General features: G+C 43.5%; 1 protein-coding gene across 1 annotated transcript in view; it reads left to right on the top strand.

Annotated features, from left to right (window-relative positions):
• LHPP (phospholysine phosphohistidine inorganic pyrophosphate phosphatase) overlaps nucleotides 1-21,010 on the top strand; it is an 83,635-nt gene that overhangs the window by 9,046 nt on the left and 53,579 nt on the right. Inside the window, exons 2-6 of the mRNA XM_071563557.1 lie at nucleotides 3,888-4,075; nucleotides 4,494-4,647; nucleotides 7,077-7,140; nucleotides 8,263-8,355; nucleotides 17,097-17,188. Coding sequence (XP_071419658.1) covers nucleotides 3,888-4,075; nucleotides 4,494-4,647; nucleotides 7,077-7,140; nucleotides 8,263-8,355; nucleotides 17,097-17,188 — 591 coding nt within the window. The remainder of the gene's footprint in view (nucleotides 1-3,887; nucleotides 4,076-4,493; nucleotides 4,648-7,076; nucleotides 7,141-8,262; nucleotides 8,356-17,096; nucleotides 17,189-21,010) is intronic.

Raw genomic sequence — 21,010 nt, 5'->3', positions numbered from 1 at the left:
TGCTGATGACCCCAAATAAGGTTTGAGAGGCAGCCTTGGGATGTCACAGCTACCTGGACCATGCTGAGTCCCTGCAGCATAAGCACAATGCTGCCTGTCCATGTGCTTGGATTGTGCTCTAGTCAGGATCGATTCCTGGTGCTTGTGGAATTTGAGTGGGATCTTTATCTTGGCCATGATGCATGGAAGGCAGCTGAAGCCCTGATTGACTGGGTTTCCTGGGTGTGCCTGCACTTCTGTAATAAAACTGCTGATAAATCTGTAATACGCTGGAGATCTTGATAAAACGCGTGTTGTGTATTTCATCTGCTGGTGCCTCATTCTTCTGTACTTGCACTTGTCTAATCCCTTCCTCTTTATCTTGTAAGACATCACAATACTAATCCTGTTCTTTATTCTCCTGACATCCCCACGCTTGCCAGCACTAGAAATTGTAGTAACTTGCTCTGCACATGATTCTGGAGGTATGAGCAGTGGGTCAGTTCAGAGAATGGAGGTTTCCCAATGAACTGGCCAGCTCAGCATAGACTCACTGAGCAAAGCATCTCACCTGTCAGACAAGAGACCTTCAAGCCACCTCCTTTAATTCCTCCTAGTGCAAAACCTGCCTGACCAGGAAAACTGAAGGAGAGTTTTGCTGTAAACGTGATTGGAGCCAGGATTTCCCCCATGATGGTAAAAGCTCTCCCTTATCATTTAAGCTCTGAGTTAATAGCTGTTTGCTGATGTGTGTTTGCTGATGCTGAGCATCCAGGGATGGATTCATCCCAATGTGTGTGTGTGTGTGATAATGCACATACCAGTAAGTGTGACAGTTCTGTACAAGGATTTGGCAGAGAGTGGCACGGGGTCTTTTTAGAGGTGCTTGTTGGGAAGGAAAAGGTGGGTCTTCATTGGAAAGGTATTTTTGTAGAAATAAGTATTCTCTGGAATTCTTGTAGATTTTCTTTTGTTTAGTGTTCCTGGATATTTTTGCAAGTCCTTTTCATGTGGACTCCCATTTTCTGTCCAGGTTGGCCTAATTATTTGTAGACCTCACCTGATCCTAAGCATTTACTGAGTTTGTTGGGGTGGTAATTGCTGGTGGCCAGGAAGGCATGAAGCAGTCCAGGATGTGTCCAGACTGCTTCTGCTTTGGTCAAGCCTTTCAGAAATATGACTGTTTTTCCTCTAAAATGCTGAGAAAGAAGGTAAGTTTGTAGTACAGGAATACTGAGTCTTTGCTTTCACTGAGCTGATCCATCATGGTGCTTGTTTGCCTGTGCAAGTCAGTGGTTAGTGTTGTTCCTGGAATCATCTGGTTGACCTTTAGGAAGATAAAGAATAGACTCTTATTCAACAAATGTCTGCTTCCAGGTACTTGTGAATCATGAGATTTTTTTTTTTTTGTCCTCTAAGAGTGCAGATAGGTTTTGCATTTAGAATATATTTTTAACCATGGCCCACTCTATTGAAGTTTGGTTTGTATCCAAATTAAACTGCTTTGCTTTTAAACTCCAGCTGAAACCGTGTCTCGAATAACAGATGTGGAATACTGTCATCCCACTGTCACACCAATTGTTCATTGTTCTGAGAAGGTCACATCATAATTCATTAACAATAATTATTCCCTGGGTACACCCTGCACTTCTTCACTCAATTGCTTCATTAACTTGGGAGTGAATCTCACATTCAATGCTCCAATCAATGAAGATATATTTATAATGTACAAGTGGATGCTATTAGTTACAATATATTAACTGCCTAATTTAAAATAGAAAAGCTATCTTTATGAAGGGCAATTAACCACTAAGTGTAATTGATAATTCGCATATCTATGATTAGGAAAGACAAATAATAAGAAAGAAATGAATCACCAGCGTTATTAAAGAAGACACGGGTGTGCAGTTTTAATGAGAGGAAGGGACTCTCTGGGTCAGGACCAGATTTCCAAGAATCCTTTGATGGAAAGTTCGTCATCAGATGCGTTACCTCGAGATGGTTTTGGTGTTGCATCACCCAGTTGAGGTCATTTTCCCTAGAAAATGAACCCAGCATCTTTTATTGTCTTGAGAATCAGTGCAGGGACTTTCTTAATAGGAAAGTTCTTTTTCATCCTAATACAAAGAAAAGTAATAGTGTTTTAGTAAGAATTTATAAGCATAGTGCCAGACTTACCTAAATATCTGAACCTGAATGAGCTCAGTCCTCAAAGATAATTATACATAAATCCACATAAAAACTGGCACACACAAATCCACATAAAAACTGACAAACATTAGGCATTTTCATATATTTGAGGAGCCAAATGAGTCCCTTAGAAATTTTTTTTTTAAAAATTGTGATACATTTTCCATGCTGGTTTTCTGTGGCCCTTTTGAAATACGTTGGTTCTCCAAAGAACTGAAAACTCATCCTTGCAGAAACAGCCTTTTGGTGGCATTCCCAGTAGGTAACCACAACTTGGGTCAGAAAAAAGCCACTCAGAGGCAGAGGACTTGCAGAAGATTCATAGAATCCTGAAATGGTTGGGGTTGGAAGGACCTTCAAGATCATCTCATTCCACCCCCTGCCATGGGCAGGGACACCTTCCACTGTCCCAGGTTGCTCCAAGCCCCATCCAGCCCAGCCTTGGACACTTCCAGGGATGGGGCATCAACACAACTTTTGTCGAATGCCAATCCTTGGCTATGGTCACTTGTGGCCTTTTTCTCTTCCCTTGAGAAGCCATTTACCTGTAAACATTCATTAATTAATCAGTTGAACTACCATATTTTTCAGGATTACCCACCAAGTAACAGCACAGGTGTTTTATGAGAAATTAGATGATAAATGTACCTGAATCCACCCCAGTGTTGCTACAAGCATCACTGCAAGTAAGTGGCCGCTCACCTGGAGTCTGCAGAAGAGCCAAGCCTTGCTGTTGCCACTGGCCAAACACTGCAGTGGGTGATCAGTGAGTGGAAAGGAGAAAATCCATATTAAGATGCCAGTAGCCAGTGGTATAACACCAACTGCTGCTGTGCAGTGCCTTCAGTTCAGATGTGTTGGCATCCATGGACCAGTTTAAAGAAAAGGAACTGGATTAAGGGGTTTTTCTGTGTGTGCAGTGTGTGCTTGATGCACTGTGGTATTTTGGGGGTGGTGGGCATCACCTGTGCTGCTGTTCAGCTCAGCTCTGTGCTCCAGAAGTGCAGTTCATTCTCTGGCAGGGGCTCTGCATGTGGAACCTGCAGCTGCAGCACCCAGAGTCCGTATTTTACGTGTGTCTGGTCCCAGCAAAGGATCCTGCTCCTGTTCTGGAATACCATAGAATCATAGATTCTGTTGGGTTGGTAGAGACCTCCGAGATCATCAAGTCCGACCCTTAACCCAACCCCACTGTGATTACCAGATTATGGCACTCAGTGCCACATCCAGTCTCACCTTAAAAACCTCCAGGGTTGGAGAATCCACCCCCTCTCTGGGCAGGCCATTCCAATGCCTGAGCACTCTCTCTGGAAAGAAGTTCTTCCTGATATCCAACCTAAACCTCCCCTGGCAGAGCTTGAGCCCATCGTGCCCCCTTGTCCTATTGCTGAGTGCCTGGGAGAAGAGACCAACCCCCAGCTGGCCAGAACTTCCCTTCAGGCAGTTCCAGACAGTGCTGAGGTCACCTCTGAGCCTCCTCTTCTCCAGGCTGAACACCCCCAGCTCCCTCAGCCTCTCCCCACAGCACTTGTGCTCCAGTCCCTTCTCCAGCCTCGTTGCTCTTCCCTGGTCCCGCTCCAGCCCCTCAATATCTTTCCTGAACTGAGGGGCCCAGAACTGAACACAATACTCAAGGTATCCTCCCATTTTTGGCAAAGCTGATGCCCTGAGCTCATTTTCTGTGTCCAGCTCACCCCTGCCCTGCTCTCCCTCCGCAGGATCAAAGCGTCTGGCCTGAAGCTGCGGCTCTGCACCAACGAAACACAGGCAACGCGGGAGAACTTCGTGAAGAAGCTCCGGGGGCTGGGCTTTGATGTCTCCGTGGCAGAGGTCACTGCCCCAGCACCAGCTGCCTGCCACATCCTGAAGGAGCGTGGCCTGAGGCCATACCTGCTTGTGCATGATGGTGGGACAGCACTGCAGCACGTTCTGGGAACACCTGGAGGGATGGGAAAGGGTTGATTGTGCTCTTTGTTGTAGGGCAGGTGGAAAGCAGGAGCAGAGAGTTCTGAGGAGCACTTGATTCAGACTTGGATTTGAGGAGTTTTTCCAATATATTGTGTCATGAGTGAAGGGATGCTGAGATTAGCTCAGTTGGTTAAAACTTGGTTGTAATAATGCCAAGGTCATGAGTTCAGTCCCCTATGTGGGCCATTGACTTAAGAGTTGGACTTGATGATCCTTGTGGGTCCCTTCCAACTCAAAATAGTCTGTGATTTGCCCCTTTGAGTAATTCAGAAATGCAAATCTGGGGAAACACCATCAGTTCCGTGGGATATGAATGGTAAGGGAAGTGGGAATTTCTTTTTGTCCCCCTTCTGTAGATCTTGTTCCTGAATTTGCTGAGATTGATAAGACAGACCCAAACTGTGTGGTTCTTGGAGATGCAGCAGAAAACTTCACCTATGCAAACCTTAATGAAGCTTTCCGAGTTCTGATTGGGATGGAGAAGCCTGTTCTGATCTCCCTTGGAAGAGGGTGAGTTAAGCTGTTTTTTCCTCAAGTCCTTGCATTTTTTAATTTCCCCCAGTGTCTCTAATGGAGGCCAGAAATTGGTGTGGGCATTCATAGTACCAACTTTTAAGCAGTTAATCCGTGTGTTGGGCTGAGAGTCTGATCTGCTCAGGTACCTGTCACCTGTCTATGAAGAGGACTTCTGTTGTCTTAAGAGCTTCTTAAAAACCCATAAAAAATCATGGAGAGTTTGGATTTTGATGTGGGCAACCCCCAAGTAACTGAGTATTGCAAGAGGCCAGTAGGATTTTAGGGACTGCTTGTACTTTTGTCTTTGCTCCTGCAAGATCTCAGAGGTGAGAACTGTTGGTTTGACAGCTGCCTGTAGCCTGAACTGAATATAAATGATTCTTAATTCTGAAAGAAACCCCCAAATCCAACAGGCTATGCTTGGATAGAGGGCTGTTGGTGTAGATTTGAGATGCAATTTGATGCTTTTCGTGTTTTTGAAGAGACAGATCCATATTTTTGATCGTTTGAATATCAAGCAACATTTTTAATTATTGCCCACCCATTACAGGTAATTTTGACCTCCTGCTTTCACATACAGGAAAAATCCAGTCAGGGAATCTGAATGTTTTCCTAAAACCAGATAATTTATATGTATTCTGAGGTTTTAAACAGGAGGTTATTAATGCCAGTGCTGAATAATGCCAAATCCCAACAGCCTTGGAGGAGTTATTCTTATCTGGTGTGTGATGTATGGGCTTAAAAAAGACTGGGCATGTTTAGCTTGGGGAAACCAGAGTGACAACTTTGCTCAGTGGTTCAATAGACTGTAATGGGCATGAAAACCCTCCTTAGTTTGTGGGTTATTGATCCAGCTGGCTGGAACTTATCAGTGGGAAGGAGCAGTTAAATTTATTGTGTTGCCTTACCTGACACTCACGCTCTAATCCTGCAATACGGGTGGAAAATCCTCTGCTGCTTCTCACAAGGATAAGGAGGAGATGTTGAGCCAACAGCAGAATGGCTGATGAACATAAAATAACCAAGGTTTGTGTTATGTAATGTCATCTTTCCAAAAGAAATGTGGGATCAGCCTTTCTTTAGGAATTGTAGTGTGTTCAATGCAAAAATGCCTTTGTACCCTGTGCATGTAGAAGTTTTTATCTGGTCATTCATTGATGCGAGTGAATAAAAAAACAGATGTGCTGCTACTTTTAAAATATGATTTTTCTTGATAAAATATTGATATTTAGATATTCAGAGCTCAGTTTGCACCATGAGCATGATTTTTTTAACGACTGATCACTTAAGTAATGTGAATGTGAGTTCTCTGGTGCAGTCTCAGAGTCAGGGAAGGGTGATTATAAATTGGAAGAATTGTTTATCTGACTAGAGAAGCCTTGTTGATGCAAAGGGCCTTGTACAAAACCCAATCACCAATTAGCTTTGTTTTTAACGTGCAGAACCAGCACAACTGGGTGGACCTTTGCAAGGTGCCTGCCTTGGGCAAGCAGGTTGGTTTTGGTCGAAGTTTTAGTTCATTCCACAGAAAACCAAAGTGTCAGAGTCACTGAAGCAGAATGCCCTCCTCCTGAAAATGGAGTGATTTACATTTAGCATCTGTTTTGGGCTGAGAGTGGGAATTGGCTTTGTAATTTCTTCTGTCATGCCACTGTCAGAAAATTAAGCTGTTTACGGTAGACTATAGAAGGTTAATGGCTGTTCTAGCAAAGGTCAAGTGGTCATTTTAAAGGAAGGCTATGCTGAATAATCGAAAATGGCAGAAGGATAAGGCATAAAATCTTAACTGACTGCTCATCCTACCTTTTTTCCTATCGCAGAGAAACCTGTCTTTGCTCTGATCAGGAAGACCTATATTAATGTGAATTGCTATTCCAGAAAAGCACTGGAAAGATAATACCTAATTTCATGAGCTTCATGGCAATAGGGACATTTTTAGAAGGAATAAAATACAGCTTAGAGGGCTCTCTTAGGCACAAGAAACAGTGGCCTGGCTGTCCTCATGTGAGAGGTCATGATGCTCAACTGTTTGGGGTCTCCTTCCAGATACACTGAAGGGGTCACAGCTGCTGTTTGGTGCCAGCCCTCACCTTTTATCTGCCAGGGGGTCCCTGTCCCTGTGCAATAAAACACAGGCCAAGTTCATCCTTCATATAAACTCGTTGAAATCCCTTTGAACCAGTGGAGTTGTGTCCCAGATGGGCTTCTGGTCTGGGATCTTTTCCCCGGGCACTGCACAGTGCTGAGCCTGTCCTTTCCTTAATTCCTGGTGTTAAATTAAGCCTCTGCCTTTTCTGGTTACTTGACTTTTTGTTGCAGCCATATGGACACCTATAAAGGCCCAGAAATAATAAAATGTGGTTTCTTTGTATTTAACTGCCAGCGTTTTCATTTCATGGGAACTTTATCACTTTCATTTCCAGACGCTACTATAAAGAAACTGATGGTCTGAAACTTGATGTTGGAGCATATATGAAGGCATTAGAGGTATTTTATAGCTTGAATTATGTTTCCTCGCTCTGTGCACCTTGTTAAAAGAGCAACTGGTATAAATATGGGTCATCCTCTGTAATTACTCACCTTGGTGGAGGGAGTTTCCACAGATTGGAACTCATTTGCTGCATTCTAAAGATGGGTGGATTCATTTGTTTTCTGCCTTTGTTCTTGTTATTAATTTCTTTTTTTTTTTTAAACTTAAAATGTGAACTTTTACCATTGAGGCACTTTTATTGGAAGTGAGGCCCTTGAAAGGAGGAGTCAGTAAAGGAAAACATGGAATGTTGTCTGCAAGATATCCAAGAGAACCTGAAGATCCATTTGATGTTTGGTGTGGTGTTGTTTTTGACAATTTGCAGTAAAAATTCAAGTACAATCCTGCTTTTAAGCCTGTGCAGAACTGGAACCCAATAGATAAGCCAACCTAAGGAGGAGAGAAGGAGAGAATCATTATTTTCCCTTTTACAGGCTTGAAGAGAGATGAAAAATATACACAGTGAATGCAGAAAATAGGGCAAAACAGGGTAAGCACAGAACACAGTGCCTATGGGGTGTACTTGTAGCACAGTCATTTGTATCTATGTGAGGTTTGGGAAGAGTTTTTGCCTCCCAGGTAAGTTCAGGCTTCCACTTGTCTAGGAACAAGCTAGAAACAACTGTTTCAGCATAGCACTGATATTTAGTTGCAGGAAAATGTAACTTTTCAAATCTGGCTGGTTACTTGAACCATTAAAATTATGCCAGGTCATTGAAGAACCTTTTCAGGCCCTCCAATACTTTTGATAATTTCATATAAGCAATATTTGTAATATTTCTAAGAGTGATGCTCTAAAAAATGTGCATTACTGGAAATGAGTTTGAAGACTGTTCTATGATGGAGAATATAAAGGATTTGTAACTTGAGATGTTTCAAGAGGAATTTCTTTCCTGCCACAGAACTTTAAACACCTCTATTATCCCAATTCCCTGATATTCACCTTCGCCCAAGAATCCATTGTGTTATTTAAGGGCAAATCTCAGTAATCACATAGTTTTTATAAGTGGAGTTATAGAGTTGAACAAATCCTTTTTCCCAGCAGCATTTTTCATGTCTCTCTCTCCTTTTTTCCCCAGTATGCTTGTGATGTTCAAGCTGAGGTAGTGGGAAAGCCATCCAAAAGGTTTTTTGAGTCAGCCCTGGCAGAAATGGGAGTCCCAGCAGAGCAGGTAAGGTTTCAGGTGCCCTGACCATGGGCTCTGCCATATATTTATGCCCACTGATGCATTTTTGCTGTTTTGCTATAACTTTGGAAAGTTACAGAAGATGCTGAAGGGAGGACAGGGTAAACTTTGGGTGGCTTTGCAAATATTTTTTTTCCAAATGCAGCATGTCATGTGATGGAGAGAAATACATATATATGTTCAGGATCTTCCTATGAATTACAAAAAAAAGAAAAAGATTGTTGAAAAAATACTTCAGATGAGAATAAAATCATGTCTGCTTATTCTATCAAATAATATCAAGTAGACAAAAGAGAACTGACAACCAAGAGGGTAAATGCCAGCAGGCTGGGGCCTGTTGAATTTCTTCTCTCCTTTCCATACTTGAAAGGTATGTCATCATTTTCTCTGCCTCTTTGAGATTCTTTTTGACTTCCTGCTGTTTCACATGCTATTCCCTGGATCAGTCTCTCTTTGCTCTGGTTTGTGCCCTCTATACCTCTGTCCAGGTTAGAGCCTTCCATCACTCCATTCTCTACTGTGATTTCTCCTCCCACAACACTCTCAAGTTGTGCTTTCATGTTCACCTCCCTCCCAAACCACGTGATTCAAAAGAATATGCACTTCTGTTGTGAAATTCCTTTATTTGGAGGCTAAAAAAAAAGAATACAGAAGAGGAAAAGTTTGGTTTCTCAAGGAATTATGGAAGATGTTTTGCCTCATGAGAGGTGCCCAGTGCCTGGCAGTCTGCTTGGAGACTGGAGGCTGCAGGACAGTGGAACTGAAGCCAAAATGTTATTTTTTTTCTTTGATGTCACCCTGATTACCTTTTTTTCGTAAAAGGGAAAGGCAGAAGTAAAATATTGTATAATTTTGGTGAAAGGGAAGCACTGACTGACCCAAAACCACCTCCTGTAATAGTGGTTTTCCAGAAACATGCTGAATGTGTGGTGCTTCCTTACAGAGCCCTTTTCCCCCCCTCTCTGTAGTTGTTCCCAGCTCCTCTTTATTGATTTGTTGTTATGTCACACAGGACATAAGGATGAGTATGAGATGGCTCACAAACAGCAGTGAATTACAACATAATAATTCCATCAGGGGGGATTGGGTGACATTATAAACAGCAGGAGCAAAGTTTGGTTGGCTTGTAGGTCTCCAGAGCCTGGAGATGAAATTATGGCCCTGTAATTCAGTATGTGCTTGGGTTTCACTTTATTATAGAGTGGGGAATTGGAAAAGACCTAGTAGGCCATCTAATCCATCTCCTTCCCAGTGCAGGAATGTTTCCTGCTCCCCAGTTATTAATGTTTGGTTCAGAGTAGTTTGCAGTAAGCCAAACAACCAGTTTGCTGGGAGTACCCTGGGGGCAGTGGTCAGGTTTTGTGTGCAGGCAGCTTTTCTTGAGATTCATTGGGATACTTCCCTTTTAAAGTGCATCTCATTATTTCTAGTTTTCCTCTAGTTAACCAAAATATTTTCTGTCCTGGATATTTTCTCCCTCCAGTTATCTCTAGGCTTGTTATCATGACAGTACCTGTCTTTAACTAAAACTGAGCTCTCAGCAGCTTCTCTCAGTTCTGCCCCTCTGCTCATTTCTGTGCTCCCTTCAGTTTGTCCACATCTTCCCAGTAACAAAATAACTCAGTCTGAACATAATACACCAGTTACAGCCATGGCAGTGATTCAGTCTGTTAATCCAACAAACCCCAAAATCCTTTTCACCCCCAGAGTGGCATTTGAAGAAAAAGTCGTTAGAAAAAAACACAACAAAAAACCCCACCCACAGAACTCAACCCTTGGATACTGTTTGTGTATATCCCATGTGTAAATGTTTGTGTTTCCTTTCTGCTCATATCAGAAATCACTGATGTGCAGGAGTAGGAGGGAAAGCCTAATTTCCCAGTTTTCTATCCTGGTTACCCTGCATGGAGGCATCATTTGCCCTCTTCCATAGGCAGAGTGGTGCAGTTGTCCTTGGGCACCGTTTTTCCCAGCTCATGGAATGCCAGGACCAGGCCAGCCCATGGCACTGAGGGAAGGTGTAATTACAGGGATGCAACAGCAGAACTCTTGTCTTAAAAACTGTATCCTGGGAAATGAACCTCATCTAATGCTTCACCAAGCTGGCAAAAATGGTCCCAACAGGGTGAGCCTCAGTGAGTGCTCCCCATTGGCCTTAGGAGGGTTTGGTTTGGGTACAGAAAAGCAGGAATAGTCCCCTGCAGAGATTATTTATTCATTCTCAACTGTTAGTGCCACAGTGCTACTAGTGAGGAACTTTGTTTTGACAGAGTTTTGGGAGTTTTCCATATTAGATGCCATCAGTCTGTTGTTGTAATATGTCTAGTCTGTAGGTATAATCCTCTGTTTCCAGAGAGATTTGAGATGGAATATGTGCCTAAAAAAGGAGACACCACTCCATAATGGCACCAGTCACTCCATGCTTTCCATTAAGGAAAAAGCAAGACACAGTGCTGGAGTTAAAACCTGGATCAGGATGCACATGTGTTGGAAGAGCAAATTACAGCCAAGTAAATCACGATAATTCTAATTTATTTTCCTCACTTCTGAGTTGCACTTCTTGCAACTTTAATGTTCTTTGGAGAAGGATTTGCAGGTTGGTTTAGTTGATGGTAGATAATAATAAAACCTCAGTGTATTCAGTTTCAAACCTCAGTATATTCCCTGCACTAAGTCCCTGTAATACACTGTATTACATTTTAATCTGTGTCCTGAATGAACTATACTTGTCTGCATTTGTGGTGACATGACAAGGGCTGGTTTTACTTGCCTTTACTTCTACAGAATGTTTGCCAGTAATTCATTCCACCTGTGGAATGCATTTAATCCATACCATCATTAAACCATTTTAGATGAGCTGTGCTTTTGAAAACATATTACAATTTTCCTTCACCTGACTTTTAATGAAAAATACCTTTTTAATAAAGCTGTCTCACCACAGTAACTCGAGACAGTGGCAATTCTGAAATTCCTCAAGCTGCTTTAATCAATAAAGTTATCACCAGTCGTTTCCCTTGATAACTGCTTCTTACTGAGACCCTGACTCTGCCTTCTGCTGCTGAGATGTTTTCAGCCTGCTCTTAGAACAGGAGATACTCCCCAAAGTCTAATTTTCATTTTAACCTTTCCTCAATGGCCTAGAAATAACAGATTGCTGGTATTACTTTAATAGATTGGAAGTTTAAACCTTTCAGAGGTAACCAGACCTATCTTACAATTCAGTAATATGACAAAGAATAACACATCTTAAAGGTTACTGAAATGCCTAATTCGTATGTTTTAAGGCAGCTGTAACAGTGGATGATTTTTACAGCTTTACAGTAAAACCTGAATAATGTTAAGGTTCTGGTAGTTTAATATAATCATAAAAAGTTCTCTCTGTAGCAAATTGTCCTGGTTTAATGGGAGTTATGGCAGGTCATACTGGAGTCCATAAACTACTGGTAGTTAACCAATTCCCATGTCTGCCACCTGCAAGTCTCAGATGGGAGTTAGTGGTGCATGAGAGCAGAGGGAGGTCACCCAAGAGTGGCGCAGGGGACCTGCTGCCATGCCAATGTCCCCTTCTTGCTCAGTGGCCACAGCAGGGGAAGATTTCCCATCTCCAAAAGAAAAGTGAAGTGACTGAGTGCAGTTTCAAGCTTCAATCCTGCTGAAAGCTTATTGGAACCTGGCCGGCCCTGAGGCCTTTGGAAATGTAAGACAGAGACATAATTCACAGGAATGTGGGACCCTGAAGCCTGGGAGATTAGCACTGGGACCAAGGAGAACAGGGAGACAAGTAAATGTGTTGTATTTGTTCTGTAAAGGGGTTTAATACATTAATCAAGATTTGGTGTATAAGCTTTATTTCCTTATGGCCCTGGCACTTTTAGTTTGATTAAGGTTATTAAGCCTATAGCAAAAGTCTGTTTAGGCATAAATATGTTTGTGTTAAAGACTCTGGTGAAGTTAACACACTGCCTTCTGTACATCTCTCTGTTTGCACCCTCCATGAGACTTCAGCCTCCCAAATACCACCTCTGAACTCCTCCTAGTAAATACTACTCTGCAATATGAGCATGGCTGGGTAAATCAGGCTGTCTTATCTTTCTGCCTCATTCATTTCCTTCCTCCGTGATTCCTTTTCTGATCAGACATTTCTCTGTAATTTCAGTGAGTGCTGCAACTCTGTTTGCAGACAAAAATTACCTGAGGTTCCCGTTCACGACCTCAACAACATCACTGAAGATTTACTAGTTTGGCTGCTTTTGTGGGTAAAAAAGGTTGTCCCCCACCTCCATTCAGCTCTGTGGCACAGATAGCAGCAGTAAGATTGCTCACCTGTGGGGATTATATTGTGCCTTCCCACCCCCAAATCCTTGGAAGTCAAGTTCATGTCCTCTGTCATCACTGCCCATGGGGGTTGAGTGTGATGGGGACCCTTCAAGAGCAGTGGCTTCCCTCATGTGCTTTATTTGCTGTGTAAACCACACACACCATCTCTCACCAGCTGGACGGTTTAGGGAAATGTAAATGACATCATCCTGATTCTTTGATGATTTGTCTTGAAACCAGAGAGACTCACTGTATTTTTAACCTTCTTTTTAGTAAATTTGTAAGCCATCTCAAAAAAGTAAGTCCTGCAGAATGATTGAACAAATTAATGGTGTGATCCCTGTGTAAAAACACGGATCTTTTAATTCCTGCTTTCAGTAGGTATGTGACCTTTCAGTTTTATATCTTTCTCTCTCTTCTTACCATATTGCAGTGAGAGAGGAAGTTAAACCCAGGTTTGACAGGTAGAGTTTTTTTATTTCCCTTGACAGCACACCTTTTGACCTCTATCTTCTTGCCAATGATTTTTTAAATCCTAAATGATTTGGGAATAATTGCTCCTCCTTTAGTGATTATTGCCCTTCACCGATAGTAAATCTGTGGAATCCCAGGGGGCTGGAGTACATTTTTGTATGCGTGTGCCACAAGCTGGCCTGGACAGGCATCGCTGCTCAGCTGCAGCTGCACTCACAGAGCTGCCACAGTCTTGCAGGGAAACTTCTTTGGGTGGGGTAAAATACAGCCCTGGCAAGTCAGAGAGTGCTCAGTGGGCTGCCCTGCTCTGCCCTTTTGCCTTGCAAGAGGAAAATTGTTTTTAGTGTTATGAGAACACAGGACTGAAATTGTCTTTAGTTCAGAAATCTCATCCTGAACGTCAAGGTTTGGTCTGAGCAAGGGCATGCAGTGGGTGGAGGGCAGATCTGTTTCCTTTCCCCCTCAAGGAGGTGTTGGAAGGAATTTTGTAAGAAGAGAGGATTATAGACTGTTAAAGGCAGTGATTACATATCTTGGAGCAGCTTGGGAGAAGCTGGTAATGGTGGTTGGTTGGAGCATTGCTGCCCTGTCCTGTGCAGCTCTCTATGAGTGGGATTATTGTCTTTTCCTTATCCATGCATACATGATTTATTTACTAATTACTTAAATTTAACCCATCATTTTCTCCACATTTCATGCTGGATTGCTTTTTTTGGGGAGTGATAAGGAAAGGTGAACTGTCTAAAGGAGAAGGCACATTTTTAGGAGCACACGTTTCCATAAGCAGAGCAGATAAGGAAAATGGTCCAAGAACAAAAGGATGGACAAGGTTGAGCCCTGCATTGTTTGCCTTTGAGGGGGTTTGTGAGCAGAGAGCTGGAAAGGCAGAGCTGCCTGTCCCAAGGCCTGCTGCTGCTCCTTCCCTGCATTTTCCCCAGCTCCAATCCCTTTGTCACAAGTCCTCATGTCTCTCTGTTCCTTAAAGGACTTCTCAAAGCACCTCCACAGTGGTGACTCTTTCAGGCAGAAGGAGGTAAGGGTGGGCATATATAAACTCTTCCAAAATAAACCACTTCAGTGGTACCAGACATGTGAGCCTTGACTTGAGAGCTCCTCCTATTCCATCCCATCCCCTGAGGGGTGGTCACCATCTCTCATGTGAACACTGTTCAAGAACAACATGGAAGATAGACTGGGCTGGTAACTACTATTTATCATCTTGCACACCACAGCTGATGTGTTCCTCAAGGGAGGATTTAGTTTTTATCATGAAGCTGTCACAGATCCACCTGTTCATAGATCGGTTTGGTTTCTAAATGCTCCCAGAAAATTTGTGTATGCCCTGAGATTTCCTTTACATGCTGTGCAGTAAGTGGGAGAAGATCCTGTTGCAATTAGATAATTAATAAAAATATATCTGAAGCTTTAGGATTTTTAGCCTTCCTCAATATTTGTGGTTTAGTCCTGCCCAGCAGACAGCTCATGGAGTGGGTGACACATGAACTGGCTCTTGTATGCTCTGTGAAAAAAGAGGTGCTTTCATGTGAAGGCAAAGGAGGAGGAGGATTTTGTATTAAGCAGAACTGGTGACTGGAATGGCACCTGCAGCACAGACTTCTGTGTTTCTGACCATAAAGCTGCAGCCAACTGTATGAAAGAGCTCAGCATTCCCACAGATCCCTGGTTCTGCCATGTGCACCACATTCCCATGACCTTTCTGACAAGGGGCTGTTTCTCAGCTCTCCACAGATGGAAAAAGGCTGGGCTGGCTCTGTGTGTGCCCAGCAGAGTGCCCTGGTGCTGCTCCAGGCAATGCCAGTCCCTTCCAGCATCCCGTTAACTCCCTAAACCCACACCAGGGGCAGGGAAAGCTCCAACCACCCCGAGCAATTTCTTTGGTAAAACAAGAAACACTTTGCAAAGTGACTCTGTGTATCTGATGTGCAGGTATGAAAATAATCCAAAGTACATGAAAGGGATGGAAATTCAGGCAGGAATGTCTGGATTGAGAAGGTGCCGAGGTTGTGAAAGGTGAGAAGTTGCATTTATGAAGCAGGAGGGTGATTTAACAAGATGGAAGTCAAATGGTTAAAGGTGCAACTAATTAATGTATTTTAGAGAAAATTCAACTGATACAAAAGGTGCAAAATCACACTGTAAAATCAGGTTGATAAACCAGGTGACATAATTCTAAGGCTGCTGTGTTTCCCCAGTTTTAGGTGATGCCTCTGTTCTCTTCAGAGTAATCCAGAACACCTTTGGAAGGAGTAAAGCTGATTTTTTTATCTATTAATGGAAGGTTACTCTTTTATGTATATACTGGTTTTTGTTTAAACTATGAAATGACACCCCCCAACCACTTTAAATCTGAAGAATAAAAACAATGTAGTAATTTTTAATGCAAGATGATAATAAGCACTTGAAATTTTGTAGACAGGGTTGTCAATGAAAAAGAATCCTTGGTTGATACACTTTGATTTAATAAATATCTTTAACAGAGGCAGGAAGGTGCTCTGTGCATGTTGTGTGTTTTCATCAGACAGACAAGTCTTAGCACAACCAGTTACCATTTTTTGGTAATTTACTCAATGAAGTTAATTAGTATTTGCACAGACTTAAGCTGATGGTAACACAAACCATGCCAGGCCTGTACATATCATGTCATAATGTGCAAAAATGAATAAATTCCATTTTACAAGGATTTCACACATTTCTATGTCAATTCAAGAATGGGTTGGGGTCCAGCTCTCAGTGATCCCAAGCTTAAGCTTTTGACTAGCCTGTAGAATACCAGTTTTAAGAAGTTAAGCTCAATTTAAACTGCTTGCATGGGATGAAGTTCAATAAGGCCAAGTGCCGGGTCCTGCACTTCGATCACAACAACCCCCTGCAGCGCTCCAGGCTGGGCACAGAGTGGCTGGAGAGCAGCCAGGCAGAAAGGGACCTTGGAGTACTAATTGACAGGAAGCTCAACATGAGCCAACAGTGTGCCCAGGTGGCCAAGAAGGCCAATGGGATCCTGTCCTGTATCAAAAATAGCGTGGCCAGCAGGCCCAGGGCAGTGACCCTTCCCCTGGACTCTGCGTTGGGGAGGCCACACCTTGAGTGTTGTGTTCAGTTCTGGGCCCCTCAGTTGAGGAAAGAGATTGAGGGGCTGGAGCGGGGCCAGAGAAGAGCAACGAGGCTGGAGAAGGGACTGGAGCACAAGTGCTGTGGGGAGAGGCTGAGGGAGCTGGGGGTGTTTAGCCTGGAGAAGAGGAGGCTCAGAGGTGACCTCAGCACTGTCTAGAACTACCTGAAGGGAAGTTCTGGCCAGGTGGGGATTGGTCTCTTCTCCCAGGCACTCAGCAATAGGACAAGGGGGCACGATGGGCTCAAGCTCTGCCAGGGGAAACTGAAGTTGGAGATCAGAAAAAAATTCTTTACAGAGAGAGTAATCAGGCATTGGAATGGGCTGCCCAGAGAGGGGGTGGATTCCCCATCCCTAGAGATTTTTAAACGCAGATTGGATGTGGTGCTGAGTGCCATGATCTGATAAATGGACTGGAGTTGGACCAAGGGTTGGATTCGATGATCTTGGAGGTCTTTTCCAACCCAATTGATTCTATGATTCTATAACAGAAATGAATTGTTAGGAACAGAAGAGGCCTAACTTCAGAAAATTCACTGTTTTCTGTGAACTGTGTGCCAAATCCCTTTGATTTTTGTGATTGATTACAAGCTGTGCTGCACTAGTACATTGCTGGAGGAGCTACAGCATGAAATATGTCCAAGGCAGGATGACTTTTAATCAATCCGATGACAATATTATCTTGTTTAATTTGTCTGATGGTGGTATTAAACATCAAGCCAGGCTGTTTGTTATGTCAGGGGAGTGTGATGTGTGGCAGAAATGGAATTCACAGCAGTTTTCCTGTATTTCCTTGCTCTGACAGGCCATCATGATCGGCGATGACATCGTGAATGATGTTGGGGGAGCCCAGCAGTGCGGGATGAGAGCGCTGCAAGTGAGGACAGGGAAGTACAGGTCAGTGCACACCCTGCACATGCACAAGAGCAGATTTTTTCCATGCCTTTTCCACCTCTTTTCCCTTTGGTGTCAATGTGGACTTGTATTTGTTGTCTGCACAAGCACCTCCTTGTGCAGCATTGGGTGGATGGTGACATTTTCACTTGGGAAAACACGGTGTGTGTGGAAGTGGCAGGAAGGAGAAGGCATGATGTCTTTGATCTTTCAGAGAAATGTTTTCTGCTAAATTACTGCTGGATTTTTTTCATCACAGTGCATAGAACCTCTGTGTTTCCTGGGTTTAGTTTATTTTCTTCCTGCCTGCTGCATGATAGTGTTGTGCACTTGAGATAAGGTGTGTCTGAAACTCGGTAGCAGGGTTAGGATTATAAAATTAGACTGTCAACTCAGCAATCTCTGTGGGTCATCTCTCACAGCTTTATGAAGGACTCCATATGTCTGCCCTTCTATATTCAGCTCTGAGGTGTCTGAAACACAAGAGCTGCTTCTCCACCTCTTGCCTTACCAGAGAGCAGGATCCTCATCTCTTCCAAATGGCTCTTCAAACCCTTCTCTGTGCAGATGTCTCTGATTCTGTGCTTTCACAAGACTTACCTCCTACAGCTGCTGGTGGGGAACTGGACTGCCCCTATAAACAGGCCATGGCCCAGGGCTGACTGGGGGGAAGTGAAGGCATCATCAGGTGCTCAGGTTGGGTTTGGGTTGAGATCTGCTCAAGGTGACTCCAAATGTGGTGCAGATCAGTCTCTACATTTCACATTTGGTTCCCACAACACTCAAAATCTCCTCTTAACCGTCTCCTCTTAACCATGATCATGCCTCCTTGTACTGGGGTTCAGCCACACCATCTGTCTTCTGATGTCATTTATATTTTTACAGTTTTCCTTCCTTTTCAAATGCTGAGACTGTAAAAGAAGGATGCTCCTTTGGGGAGGGATACAGCACATGGAAGTTGTGCTTGCCATAAGCTATCCTGAAAAGTTATTTGCTTAGTTTTCAGGAGAATGTTTCTCAATTTTCCTATTTAGTTTCTGTAAGGTGATAAAATAATACCCAATACCTTGATTCTAATGGACCAGTAAGTGATGGCCTTTTTTTTCTGAGGAAAAAAAAACAGATACGGTGTATCATATTTTCTCTAATTTTAAGACAGTACATCTCAAAATCAGTTACTTATCTCAATAAAGCTTGAAAAATCTCTAAGGTTAAAGAGGTGTGTAGTTTGTGCTGTTGGCATTATCTGTCTGTAATCTGTGTATTCCCAGGAGTTGGACTCAATGATCCATGTAGGTCCCTTCCAACCCAGGACATTCCATGATTCTCTGATTCTAATCTCATTAATTTCCTAAAGGAGAAAATAAGGATTCAGTGGTTGATTTTATTCTGATAATAATTCACTTTGTGAATTCACATCACAATGTCACATAGATACACGTGCCAGTGAAGGAGGTAAATTACACCTTTGGTCCTGACCAAATCTCTCCTGGGCCATATTTGCCCATCCTAAAATGTGCCACAGATGATGCTGCATCCAAACTGTTCAGGCAGCTGCCATAAACTGTGTGTACACAAACATAAATATATATAATCATATACTGGAAAAACATTTTCTTGCATCAAGTTTGAGTCATGATTTCACAGCTGTAAGGGAGTCACCAGCTCTTGTAGATTGTTTTCCACTGGTTTGTTTCCTGTTTCAGTGTGCTCTTGGTGTTATCTGGACTCGTGTACTATTGCACAGCAGTGAAATACAGATGAGTGTCTCCATTTCCCATTTGGTGCCAGGCCTGCTGTAATTGTGAGGAAAATGAAGTAACTCTTCTCTGCCAGGAGAGGTCAGAGGTGTATCTATTTAAGTCATTTAAGAATGACTTACTTAGCATCTTAGAAAATCCAAACACACAGTGAATAGTGAGAGAGACAGAAAAAAACAAGCGATGGGGAAGATAAATTAAAAATAGCAGAAAATGTAATTATTTGATGGTGGGTTTAGTTTAAGGTCTGGTATCTAAGATTTTGCATGGGCCCTGTGTCTGCCTTTAGTCCTTGCTGACACAGAGCTGTGTGCTGCACCCGAGCACCTCTGGATGGCATCCTTGGTTCATGCACTTCACTGTCAGCCACAGCCTGGGGCTGCTTTTCCAAAGCTGTCAAGCTCAGTGGTGACAGGGTTTTACTGGAGCTGCAGAGGTGCAGTGGGGTTGCCACAGGTTTCAGTCACAGAATCATGGAACCACAGGATGGTTTGGGTTGGAAGGGACCTTAAAGATCATCTGGTTCCAACCCCTGCCATGAGAATCTCACAGCTCAGGACACAGGTGATCACCCCAGCTGGGTTGTCTCTGTTTCTACAACCTTGAGCACTTTTTTCCATTTTCACACCAACAATGGTGCCTCACTTCAGCAAAATGAGTGCAGAGCTGATTTGAGAATAAAATAAAAAATAACAAACAAATAACAAAGGAGTTACCTCAGGAAATGTTGCAGGCTCGTTTCACAGCATACTGCTGGATATGTGGAAATTGCATTATTTGCTCAAGTTATCCCAGTGAAGGCATTTTGCGTGTTGCCCTGTAGGTCCAAGGGATCCTGTTGTCCCACTCCACCCTCACCCCAATGCTGTCCCTGGCTGGCAGACACCATCACCTCCCATGCACAAGTGTTCTTTGGGGCATCTCTCCTTAATTCAGTGGTCAGTGTAGATTATATGAACAGTTTAGATAAAGGTTCTTCCCCCAGAGGGTGGTGGGCACTGACCAGGCTCCCCAGGGCAGTGGACATGGCCCCAAGGCTGCCAGAGCTCCAGGAGTGTTTGGACAACACTCTCGTGGACAGGGCGGGATTGTTGGGGTGTCTGTGCAGGGCCAGGGGTTGGACCCAATGATCCTTGTGGGTCCCTTCCAACTCAGGATACTCTGTGATTCTATAGTTCCATGATTTTTGAGGTCTGCTGCCTCCCCAGTGCCAACCCAGGTTATGCACCACAGCACAAAAGGGGACATGTGTTGTTTAAGGTACTATAGTATTTCAAAGGGGCTTCAACGACCACATTCAACCCGAGGCTGCAGAGCAATCTGGAGAATCTTGCCTGCTTTAATAGGCCACAAAATCATTTTATGGAAAAAATGGGTTGAGCTGCTGCTGCAGAGATTGTGGCAGTAGATGGGGTGGCTGGGTCTGCTGCAGGGTGAGCAGCTTCCAGCCAGGAATGGGAAGCTGACTGCAGCCTGCAGTGGCTGGAGCCTTCCTCCATAGTGTGTTTGTGCCCTGCTGCTCTGTGACTGGCACTGGGTGCCAGCTCCCTGCTGAACTGAGGAACTGGTTTTGTGAGTGCAGGGTGGGGTGGTTGGTTCTGCAGGCGAGTCACAGTCCAGAGGGGAACCCGAAGGGATGTGCACAGAGAGCTGCTGTAGCCCCAGGGCTGCCTCCTCCCTGGGCTCTCATTCTCCTCACCTCTGCAAAGTCTTCCTCACTGTTGGCTGCTCCGAGGGTGAGATTCAAAATGTTGGTTAAGCTGCTGCAAAACCATTCAGTTTTATACCACCTTGCATGGAGGTCCTGAAAGTTGGCTCCTTTCTCTTGCTTCTTTTCATCTTTAAAGTTTAATAAGATTTGGGCATCTGATTTCCTTTTAGGTGACAAACTTTGCCTGTTTCTCATTCATGCACCTATACTTTTCTCCTCTGAAGCTCTTAATCCTCCAGCATGACTTGGTCTGAAGCGTTGAACCCTTTCTCAGTAGCAGAAGCAGACATAGCACAGAGATTTTAGTCCAAGAAATGCCATGAATCCCAGCTGCACCATGGAATAAAACTTCTG

The sequence above is a fragment of the Pithys albifrons genome, chromosome 9 (assembly GCF_047495875.1).
Source record: "Pithys albifrons albifrons isolate INPA30051 chromosome 9, PitAlb_v1, whole genome shotgun sequence".
NCBI classification, from domain to species: Eukaryota; Metazoa; Chordata; class Aves; order Passeriformes; family Thamnophilidae; genus Pithys; species Pithys albifrons.
The sequence above is the reverse complement of the archived record's forward strand: the minus strand, read 5'-3'. Positions and strand labels throughout refer to the sequence as shown.